A 12,377-nucleotide genomic window follows, 5' to 3' on the forward strand; every position below is an offset into this window, starting at 1 on the left:
TATTAAGTGACTTCAATAAGAAAAAGTACCACACTCACCTGAGGCTCAAAGCGAGGTGCTTGTTTTTCTTTGGCTGTCTTTTCTTTCTCAGATGACTTTTCTTTGCCTTTTCTTGTTGTTTTGGAAGTTCCTGAAGATTTTTGCCCCTCACTGATAGCATGGGAATCTGGGCTTCCCAAGGTAATTAATTCCTCATGTTTTTCTCCATGAGCTAGAGAGAGATGAAAATGGAAACCAGTGAGTCATAATATAACAATAATATCATGTCCGGTAGGAACAGAGGAAGTGAGTCAGAAAAAGTGTTAGTCAAAGGGGTTTGGATTTCTTTTCTTTTTTTAAACATTCCTTTCATAAAGATTTGTGTGACTTCCTTTTATAAAATTGAGAAATAATTCGCATACCATAAACTCACCATTGAAGTGTGCAAATTATTGTGTTTTGGTATATTCATAAAGTTATGCAAATATCACCACTAATTCATTTCCAATCTGGATGATTTCAGTTAATTTTCTTGCTTAATTGCCTTGGCTTGTATCTACAGTACGATACTGGATTCATTTATCTCTGCTTTAATATTTATTATTCCCTTCCTTCTATGTGCTTTGGTCTTAGTAGGCTCTTCTTTTTCTAATTTTCTAAGGTGGAACATTAAGTTACTGAGATCTTCCTTCTTTTTAAATGTAAGCATTTATAGCTATTAATTTCCCTCAGCACTGCTTTCACTGCATCCCATAAGTTTTGGTATGCTGCATTTTCTGTTTCATTCATCTCTAAATATTTCTTAATTTCCCTTATGATTTGTTCTTTGACCCATAAGTTAAGAGTGTGTTGGATATGTTTGTGTATTTCCCAAATTTATTTGTTAAGGATTCCTTATTTCCTTCCTTTCTAATCAGAAAAAATACTTTGTATGAGTTCCATCCTTTCACACTTATTTGGACTTGTTTTATTGCTTTACATATAGTCTATCCTACATAATGTTCCAAATGTACTTGAGAAGAATGTGTTTTCTGCTATTGTTGAATAAAGTGTTCTATAGATATCTGTTAGGTCAAGTTGGCTTATAGTGTTATTCAAGTTTTCCATTTCCTTTTGATTTTCTGGCTAGTTATTCTATTTATTATTACAAGTACAGTATTAAATTTCCAAATATTAATGTTTAATCGTCTATTTCTACCTGAAGTTCTGTCAGTTTTTGTTTCATGTATTTGGAGCTCTGTTTTTAGGTTAATATATGTTTATAATTGGATTGACTCTTTTACTCTTGTAAAATATTCTTCTTTGTCTCTGGCAAATGTTTTCTGTATTAAAGTCTATTTTTTCTGGTATTAATATGGTAACTCCAGGTTTATTTTGGCTACTGTTTGTATGGTATTGTTTTTTTTCCAACTTTTGGTTTTCAAACCATCTATATCTTTGAAACTGAAGTGTGTCTCTTGTAGACAACACATAGTTAGATCACATTTTTGTTCCCCATTCAGCCAGTCTCTGTCCGTTAACCAGGGGGTTTATTCAATTCACATTTAATGTCATTACCAGCACAGTAGCAGTTATGTCTGCTTTTTTATTATTTCTTTTCCTATGTGTCATATCTTTTATTTTCTTCTATTCTTCTATTACTGCCCTCTTTTGTGTTAAATAAATATTTACCACTGTACTATTTTAATTCCATTGTGTTGTGTTTGTTTGCTATACGTTTTTGAGTTATTTTCTTTGTGGTTTCCCTGGTGATTACAATTAATGCCTTAATTTATAACTATCTAGTTTGGATTAAAACCAATTTAATTTCTGTAGCATACAAAATCTTTGCTTTTCTATAGTTCTGTCCCCCCTTTATGCTGTTTTTATCACAAATTTCATCTTTTGCATTTGTGTCCATTAACACAGATTTATAATTATCCCTTTATGCTATTGTCTTTTGATATGGATAGGAGAAAAATCAGATTTACACACAAGAAATGCATACATATTGAGTTTTCTATTTATCTCTGTAGTTACCTTTACTGGTGCACTTAATTTCTTGATATGGATTCAAGCTACTGCCTAGTGTCCTTTTGTTTTAGCCTGAAGATTTCTTGTAGGGCATGTTTGTCAGTGGCAAATTTTCTCAGTTTTTGTTTTTCTGAGAATGCCTTAATTTTTCCTTTATTTTTGAAGGATAGTTTTTCTGGATATAGAATTCTTTTTAAATTTTTTTTTCAGCTCTGAAAATCTTATCCAATGGTTTCTGGTCTCTACAGTTTTTGACAAAAAATCTGCTGCTAGTCTTACTGAGGATCACTTACATACGACAAATCATTTCTCTATTGCAGCTTTCTGGATTCTTTATCTTTGTCTTTAGATAGTTTGATTATACTGTGTCTACCTATGGATTTTTTTTGAGTTCATCCTATTTGGAGTGTGTTTAGGTAGCTGAATTTCCAATTGATGTTTTTCATCAAATTTTGGACATTTTCAGCCATTATCTCTTCAAATAGCCATTCTACAACTTTCTCTCCTCTCCTTCTAAGATTCCCATTATGCATATGTTGGTATGCATGATTGTGTTCCACAAGTCTCTGAGGATTTGTTCCTGTTCCCTTTTCTTCATTCCTTCATTTTTTAAAATGTTCCTCAGACTGGGTAATCTCAATTGATTATCTTCCTTCCTGGGAAGAAGGCTTGTAACTGAGGTGGTTTTGAGTCAGCCTTGTAATTGAGGCCTTCCAGGATACCACCAGACAAGTCAAATAATAATAAGTCTTTGGGAATGAGACTTTAAAACAGACCCAGTTTAATTTTACTCTTTCTGATGGCTGCCAACCAGCATCAGAAATAGAGGATATTATTTTTCAAGGTTACTACCGAGCTGGAGACCAGTGGATGCGACTAGGGCAAGTTAACATGACATGTACCTCACTGTTTTTAAAGAGATTTGGATATTTTTCTTGAATACAGCCTTTGCTAATTTCCAGAGTTCCAAAAAAGTTGATTCTGATCATTTCTGCCAGCTTTTTCATTGTTTTTATGGAGAAGCTAATTTTCATAGTCCTCACTCTGCCATTTTCACTGATGTCCCCCTGGATTCGTTTGATTATCTGAACCTCGTGTATTACCTCTGCCTGTTGTTTGTCTGGGGCAGAGTGCTGAGAGAACAAAGAATTCACAGAGGCCAGGTCGCTCACGGTTCCTGGAGAACTTGCCATAAGAGCATGGAATTACAAAAAGCTCTGTGGAGGAAGGTGAGATTCCATTCTAAGAAGCTCAGCTCTTGAGTGCAATGAGTATGACAAGTCAAAAATGGACTGATTTAACTTGTGAGCAGAAAAGTGAGAAAAATGAGACCACAGAAAGAGAAGAAGGTTATTTAAATAAGAGGAAGGACAGGACGTAAGGGTAGAGATGATGAGTTATAGAAACTGGATCAAGAGAAGAAGAAAGAAGAGTTGAAAACAAAGATTTTTATAGGAAGCCACACAGTAAAATCATCTTTTATCAAAAACCCAGGATAAACAGTAAGAAAGGCTGCAGAGGACACATTTTCTCCTTGGTTTTTTGGTATCATTGGTCAGCCAAAAACTTTGAAGTTGAAGAAACATTACTTGCACGGCAGTGAAGCTTCCTCTCAGAGCCTCCTCATGCTGCCCTGCTTCACACAGATGGTACGGTACCACACCCTCATGTTAAGCCCAGTGTGAGGTAACTGGGCTTCAACCAGTCTCAGTGGCCGCAGGCGCCATCTCAGCTTCTTGCTCCAATAAAATCCAAGTCCCAGAGATCTCAATGCCAGCAGAGTCAGTAGTTAAGTGCATTTTAGAGTCTCACTTGTGGCCAGTACTAGGAGAAAAAGAACCTCATAAAAACTGGAGTAGGGGGCCGGCCCGGTGGTGCAATGGTTAAGTTCGCACATCCGATTCGGCAGCCGAAGGTTCACTGTTTCAGATCCCGGGTGCAGACATGGCACCACTTGGCAAGCCATGCTGTGGTAAGCGTCCCACATATAAAATAGAGGAAGATGAGCATGGATGTTAGCTCAGGGCCAGTCTTCCTCAGCAAAAAGAGGAGGATTGGCCGATGTTAGCTCAGGGCTGACCTTCCCCCCAAAAAATAAAATAAAAAATAAAATAAAATAAAAAACTGGAGTAGAAGAACTCATTCTTTTCAGCTTGGGCTGCCAGACAACTCTGGTACCAGTAATGCTGTGCTTACTGTAACACACAGATTCAGTCTTGATGAATGTATAAATCACCCAGGGAGCCTGTAAAATGTAGATCTCAAAGCCCAGACCCCAGAGATTCCAAATCCTTAATCTGATATGGGGGTGAGGAATCTACAGCTTTAAAAACTACTAATTCAAAAATTATGAAAAATGCGGCCCCCACACTGTACATTCATGTAGCTGGCAGAACTGTAGAGGAAACAACTATTGGAATAAACTAACATATCTCTTGCAGAGAGGAAATGCTCAGGGAGTATCTTTTGATAAAATGAATTCATAAAAATCTTCAGCATTATGCCTTTCGGTTTCCTCTTACGTCATCTTACATGTACCCAGAATACACTAGACAGAAATCTTCAGTGGATAATGCAACTTATAAAAATTACAGAAATGTAATTTTGAATTTATGATTAAAATTCAGTGCTTAGATTTATAAATACAAGAATTAAAAACTGGTTGGGATTTGAACATTAACACAATTTCTAAACTAGAATACTTGTTTAGGACAAAGTGTACGTTTGCCTAACATAATCACACTGGGTAAATATAAACAGGAATATATATACATATATGGTATTTAATAATGTTTTGTTTCATCAAAGACCTTGAATTGAGAATGATAAACAAAGTTTATATGTGTTTTTGCAAAGAGATTAGATCCTCAAAGTTGCAGTCCAGTAACACTAAAATGTAATATATTAGCAAAAGGACTTTAAAATAACGACATTGCTAATTTCAAGGATATCACTAAGTACTACTGGCTCAAGGTCCTCCAATTTCTATTTCCTTAAGTGAAAGTCAGCTGTCTTCGTAAGCAAGTTTTACTGAAACTTAGATATTGAAATGTAACTAAAGGTGGCACTGTTGCCTCATGTAACCAGAAACCAAGCTTTGTAAAAATTTTTGACACAAATATCTTAAATTGTACATAGCTAGATTTCAGGCCTTACTTTTTATTATGGGTTATACAGGTGAGAATTTTTGAAAAAAACAATAAATTACATATTTTATTTTTCATAGAAATTAAATGTTGAGTTTAAATGAATAAATGGGGCAACATTTCCACGGACTTCAGGATGCACGTAAAATTTTAAATTACAAGGCTGGCCCCGTGGCATAGTGGTTAAGTTCAGCAGCCCAGGTTCATGGGTTCAGATCCTGGGTGAGGACCTACACCACTCATCAGCCACGTTTTGGTGGTGACCCATATATAAAGTGGAGGAAGACTGGCAACAGATACTAGTTCAGGGCTAATCTTCCTCAGCAAGAAAAGAGAAAAAGAAATTTTAAAATTAGGTCACCAATGTGGTAATGAAAAAAAATACTTGACCAATTTCTTCTTGATATAGTACTTATAATTGAAACTAAGCTGTTATAATGTGAAGACATTAGTAACTTAATTTTTCTAAAATATATCATACCCTAAAAATCAAAGTTTTTAGGTTCTGTGTTGTAAATATAATTGGCTCATAGAAGTTGATATATTGATATGTTTTAGTTTGAACAAAGTGGCTACCTAAAAATCCACATTTATAAACATGATATCAGAGACATGATATTAGAGACTATTTCAAATTCAAAAGTTGCTTAACTTTGAAAAAGATTGGCCAATATATTCTTTCAAATAGAAAATCTTCCTGGGTCATTTTAAATAAAACTTAATTCTGAATTTCATTGCTTGCTGCTTTTAGCAATTAATGTATTATGCAATGCAGGTGTAATTTAATTTTAGCAGAAGCTCATTCACACATAAAATTGTCAAATGTAATGTCAAAAAAGAAGACATATAATTATTCCTGAAGACTTATTTTCTAGTTGGAATACATGATAATGATAATACCATTTTCTGAGTGCTACTAGGTTCTGGGAACCTTATATATATTATCTTGAACCTTCCCAACAGCCTTGAAAGATAAGAGTTATTATTCTAATTTTATGGGTGATAAATAACCTGTGTTCAGGCAACTAAACCTAGGGTACTTTATCTGCTATGCTGTACTTCTCCATTTAATATTGACTTTCTTTTAAAAACTTAATTCATATTATTAATTTTGTACCATTACTCAATTCTATGTTTTTACAGTATTCTATTTCACTCATTATAATACTGTGTTCCTTTCACATATTAATATTTTTCTTTTGTTTTCCTTTAAGATTTTAACATGTATTGATTAATATACTTAAATGTATTAAATATGATAGCTTGTTATAGTGGTTTGTTTACTGGAAATCCATCTGTGTTGGACAACTTGAACTTGAGAAACAAAAGCTCTTAAGGAAAAATATAACAAAACCCTTTACACAAACTTTTATGTTCACTGAAGAAATATAGACAGCTCCCTAAATAAATACATGTATCAAGGACGCAATAAAGATCTGAAATTGACACTACCATATATATATATTTTTTCCTTTTCAAAAGCCCTTGCTGGATCATCAATTCTGATTCAAGATCCTAGTTCTGGCAGTCACTAGCTGTGTAACCATGGGCAAGTCACATAAATGGTCCGTGCCTCAGTTTTCTCATCTGTAAAATGATAATGGTAACAGCATCTGCCTCATAGGTTGATCGTGAGGATTAATTGGATCAGTATATGGAAAGCCCTTAGAAAGCATCTGGCAGAAATGTTAGCAGCTACTCCCAGCACCGCCGTCACGACTGTGGCCACACTGCTGGCTGGGACGTCTCTCCAGAGCCGACAGGGTACTGGAAAGGTGCTGGGCTCTGGCAAATCAGATTTAGGTTAAAATCTTCACTTTGCCCCTTCTAGCTGTGTAAACTTAGGCAAATTATTTACAAAACTGAAGCCTCATTTCTTCATCTGTGAAATCGGGGTGGTAATACCTACCTCCCAGAGTTTTTATGAGAATTGTAATACAGGAAAATACTTAGTAGAGTAAGAGGCACATGATCGTAGTAAAAGAAACCATAATTGTATTCATTGAACTTCTAGGTCTTTCTAGAGTTTTCTTTTTGTTTACATAATAAATGTATATTCTTTTAATTTTTTGATTAAAATAGCATGTGCTCATTTAAAACTTCTGGCTTTTACCTTTTTAATTTTAAATTTAATTTTGTTTTTAGATCCTGGAAAATGTAAATGAGAAAGTAAGATTACTAATACTTCTACCGCCCAGAAATAATCACTTGAACATTTTTGGTAAATACTCTTCGTTTCTTTTTCCGTGCACACCCCTTTCCCTCTCCCATCCACTCATGTATTTTTGAAGAGTGGTGGCAATTTAGGGTTGCCAATGTCTAACAGTAGACAAAATCCTCATATTAACAATAATGCATTTGTGTGAGCTAAGCTTAGGCAGACATTTCTGAATCTTTCTTCTCCGCCATTTCTGACCTAGAAGGAGAGGGGAATGGCCTTGCATATCCAGACATGTGCACAGGGTTTTCCTTGTTCCTTTGTTTGTCATGCTCATCTGACAAGAATCAGCCTCTCTTTGGCCACACCTGATGCCTGGTGGGTGGTCCTGTGGGTCAGGTGTGTCTAAAACGGGCTCCTGGGTCTCTTCTGAGACACATTCTCCTCACCACTCCCACTTCCAAGGCAACAGTTCATTTCCCTTGCTTGGTATTCTTCAAGACTTCATGGTACAAAGTATTCCCCCTGACCCCTCTATTTCAAAGGGTCATTTCTTCTTTTCCTAAATACCCCAATTTACATAATTTCACATAATTCACACAGCTTACATACATTGGAAACAAATTTCTAATTACTGAAGAAAATATACACGAAATTTTAAAAATATACATTTGACTGGACTTAAGGTATTTTAAGATTTTTTGCACCTTTTTAGACATTAGAAGTTTACTTTGGAGAGATGAAAAGAAAGCAACTCATTCACTCTTCTAACAGCGTTGTACTACATGGTGCGATCTTTCCCCGAAAACCTCAAATGTCACTACAAACATTCCCTCCTTTATCACTGCATGTTCTTGTATCTCTTTGAACGTTATTCAGAAATAGGACATTATTCAGAAATCCTGTGAACAAGATCCTCAGCTGAATTTAATAGAGATTGTTTCCATCGTTTTCTTTTCATGACTTATGCTAAGATTATTTATTGCCTATCTTGTGGGATCTGAGTTCACATTTATAATTGCTATAAACAGCAGTAGCGTGACTATTTTTAGCTTATCGAGACAGGCATAACAGAATATTGTAATATAGAAGTCAGAAGTATAAAGAACCACAGGCAACTCATGGAAGAGCCCACATATGGAAAAAAATGGGGTTTGATGCTCATTCTGATCTACTAAAATCCTTGGTACTCAGAAATGTAATGTAAAATCTACTGATACTACGAATTTTCCTTGAAAAGTAAAAAAAGAAATCAGAATAGCTTAGCCGAACACATATAATACACACATGCGTACACACAAAACTCTGCAGTTTCTCTATTATTTTGATGTATTTCTGTAATTGTCAATATTTTATTTGCACATGGATCTTTAGCATAAAATATTTAATCCAATAGGCATCAAGCACATACTGTCTACTTCTTTACGGGAGGGGGACACAAAGCCACCTGATAATTTGCACCATCCATTATTTCAATTAGATTTCCATTGGTTCATATAGACAAAGAGACCTGCACTTTTCTGGCACCGTAAGAGGTGTTCCTTTGGACTACAGGAGGTGAAGATAATGACTAACCTCAAGGAGACCTAAAGTGACAGCTGGCAGGAAAAGAATATATAGTGAGAGAGAGCATGGGAAGGTGCAAAGGGGAAAATAAATAAATAAAAAGTAATGGCTTTTCCCCCTTTATTTTCCATTAGAACGTTGTAGGTGTGGATGGTCGATTCCAAAATATTTAAAGAACTCAAATTCATAGCTGTAGGTAATCCGTAAGGCAGAACTAGAGACAATTAATTAGGTGGGGTCAGGCAGGCTTCCTGGCTGAGGACCCAGAGAAGAGCACTGACTTGAAGCACGAGCTCAGGGAGCCTGCCACAAGGGCAGTGAGAGCAGAAGCCAACGGCCTTGCATCCCCGAGGGGCAGCTCAAAGGACGTGTTCAGGTCGAGAGGTGGCCTGCAAGGAGTTTTCAGTGTCCACATGACGTTTATTCATACATTAATTGTGTTCTCTTCGTGTAGACAAGAATTCTAGATTGAAGTCTTGCCTGCTCCATATTTCAGATACTTTCAGTGGTGCTGGGCAATGGGGGTGTTGCCTGCTGGAGGGGAGGTTGAGGCAGAATGAAGAGACACCTCAGCAAAATTCATACTCCGTGAGTTTACCTAGGGCATGCGCGAGAGGGTGTCTGCCCGGCTTTACGTGTGTATCGCCGGAAAGCAGCAGCACAGCCACTGGTTCAAAGAGCAAATTTTGGCCCCGGGGGCACCTGAGCTCCTGCCCTGCAGGTTATGCATACAACAGATAGGAACAGCAAACAGGGGGCCAATATTGGCTCTGGTGCTACCCCTTTCTCTGTGGGTGTCCGTGTTAGACGATGATAAGGATCACACACTTTCTTGCTGACCCTGACATGGCCCCAGAATCTTTTCAAGACAGCAGCCGGGTCACCATTACAATTTAAACTCTCCTGCTGTCCCTGGCATAGCACGTTCATGCATTTGTCTCCTAAACTTTTACTAACAGCTTCTCTCTGGTTCAGGAGATACAACCATGAGGCTGAGGCAGACAGAATCCCTGTGCCAGAGAGAGGGGTCCAGCGGGGGAGGCAGATGGGTGAAGGACTCCCGCAGAGTGCCATCTGCTCTAGGGTCACACACTCGATTCATCTAAAGTGGGGACTCTCAGTGTCATTTACTTTTATAAATTTTCTTTGAATTCTATGTCCTACACTAGAATCTGTTCCTTCTAATAAAGGTTCAGCTCAATAATAATAATTTTCTCCTAACTTCGGTAATAAACAAACCTCTATTAACTCCTCAAATGGTCAGGTCCATGCAGATAGTACAAGCAAGCAAACACGTGAACACAGTTTTCGACAATTAGTGAATACGGGCAACAGTAATAAAAGTGTCCTTTCATTCACTCACTCAACATACATTATGGCGTGATTACAGTGTGCATAGACTGCACTACAGGGAACGCAGGAGATCAAACAGGCAAGAATCGACAAAACTTCTTGGCCTAAGGAGCTTGCATTTTAGTAGACAATAAATGAGTGAAGGAAACTGCCTGTTAGAGGATGACCTAAGAATTTGTATCTTGATCAGAGGTAGGATGTGCAGGCATTAAAAATTCTGGAAAATAACAAAGCAAGCTTTGACGGTGGTTCCCATGGGTATCTGAACTGGGATTATGGAATCCAAGAAAGAATGGAGGCTTTTACTTTTTACGTTATGCCCCTTGTTTTAAGACTTTATTTTTTTGGAGAAGTTTCAGGATCGCAGCAAAATTGAGAGGAAGGTACAGAGATTTCTTCCCCTACACTCCCTACCCCTAACATGTACAGCTTCCCCATCAGCAACATCCCCACCAGAGTGGATGATTTGTTACAATTGATAACCCTACATTGACAATTCATAATCATCTAAAGTCCATAGTTTACCTTAAGGCTCACTTTTGGTGTTGTACGTTCTATGGGTTTGGAAAAATGTGTAATGACATATCCATCATTATAGTATCATACGGAGTATTTTCACCTCCCTAAAACTCCTCTGTGCTCCACTTACGCATCCCTCCCCCACTTCAACTCCAGGTAGCCAGTGATCTTTTCTTTTTTTAAAGATTTTATTTTTCCTTTTTCTCCCCAAAGCCCCCCGGCACATAACTGTGTATTTTCACTTGTGGGTCCTTCTAGTTGTGGCACGTGCAATGCTGCCTCAGCATGGCTTGATGAGCAGTGCCTTGCCCACACCCAGGATCCGAACTGGCGAAACCCTGGGCTGCTGAAGCAGAGCACATGAACTCAACCACTCGGCCACGGGGCCAGCCCCCAGTGATCTTTTTACTGTCTCCATAGTTTTGCCTTTTCCAGAAGGTCATACAGTTGGAATCACACAGTATGTAGCCTTTTCAGATTGGCTTCTTTCACTTAGTAATATGCATTTTAGGTTCTTCCATATCTTTTCAAGGCTTGATAGCCATGTATATACCACGGTGTATTTATCCATTCTCCTACGGAAGGACATTTTAGTCACTTCCAAGTTTTGGCAAATATGAATAAGGCCGCTATAAACATCCATGTGCAGGTTTGTGTGTGGATATAAATTTTCAATTCTCTTTTTTCAAATTTCATTCAGATATAATTGACATATAACATAAGTTTAAAGCGTACAATATAATGATATGATATATGTATATATTGTGAAATGATTACCACAATAAGTTTAGCTAACATCCTTCACCTCACAGAGTTACAAATATTTTTCTTGTGATGAAAACTTTTAAGATCTGCTCCCTTAGCAACTTGCAAATATAGAATACAGTGTTGTTAACTGTTGTCACCATGCTGTACTTTACATCCACAGAACTTAATTATTTTATACCTGGAAGCTTGTACCTTCTCACCACTTTCATCCATTTTCTCCACTCCAGTCCCCTCTCTGGAAACCACCAACTGCTTCTATGTTTCTGAGTTCAATTTTTTTAGAATCCACATATAAATTAGATCATGCAACATTTGTCTTTCCTGTACGACTTATTTCACTTAGCATAATGCCCTCAAGGTCCATTCGTGTTGCTGCCAAAGACAGGTTTTCTTTATTTATATGGCTGAATAATATTCCATATGTATATATACGCAATTCCTTTATCCATTTATCCTTTATGGACACTCAGGTTGCTTCCATGTCCTGGCTGTTGTAAATGATGCTGCAGTGAACATGGGGGCCCAGTTATCTCCTTGAGATAGTGATTTCATTTCTTCCAGATACATGCCCAGAAGTGGAATTGCTGGATCATATGGTAGTTCTATTTTTAATTTTTTGAGGAACCTCCATATTGCATTCCATAGTGGCTGCACCAATTTACAACCCCACCAACCGTGCCCAAGGATTTCCACTTCTCCACATCCTAGTCAATACTTGCTATCTCTTGTCTTTTTAATAATACTCATTCTAACAGGTGTGAGGTGATATCTCATTGTGATTTTGACTTGCATTTCCCTGAAAATTAGTGCTTGTGAGCATCTTTTCATGTACCTGTTGGTCAGTTGTATGTCTTCTTTGGAAAAATGTCTATTCA

General features: G+C 37.1%; 1 protein-coding gene across 12 annotated transcripts in view; it reads right to left on the minus strand.

Annotated features, from left to right (window-relative positions):
* The window catches only part of ADGB (androglobin), a 172,641-nt gene that overhangs the window by 24,948 nt on the left and 135,316 nt on the right, over window positions 1–12,377 (minus strand). For all 12 annotated transcript variants that reach the window (XM_070603277.1, XM_070603275.1, XM_070603276.1 and 9 more), the window contains one exon: window positions 39–211. In XM_070603277.1, coding sequence (XP_070459378.1) covers window positions 39–211 — 173 coding nt within the window. The remainder of the gene's footprint in view (window positions 1–38; window positions 212–12,377) is intronic.

This window comes from Equus przewalskii, chromosome 32 (genome assembly GCF_037783145.1).
Source record: "Equus przewalskii isolate Varuska chromosome 32, EquPr2, whole genome shotgun sequence".
Taxonomy (NCBI): Eukaryota; Metazoa; Chordata; class Mammalia; order Perissodactyla; family Equidae; genus Equus; species Equus przewalskii.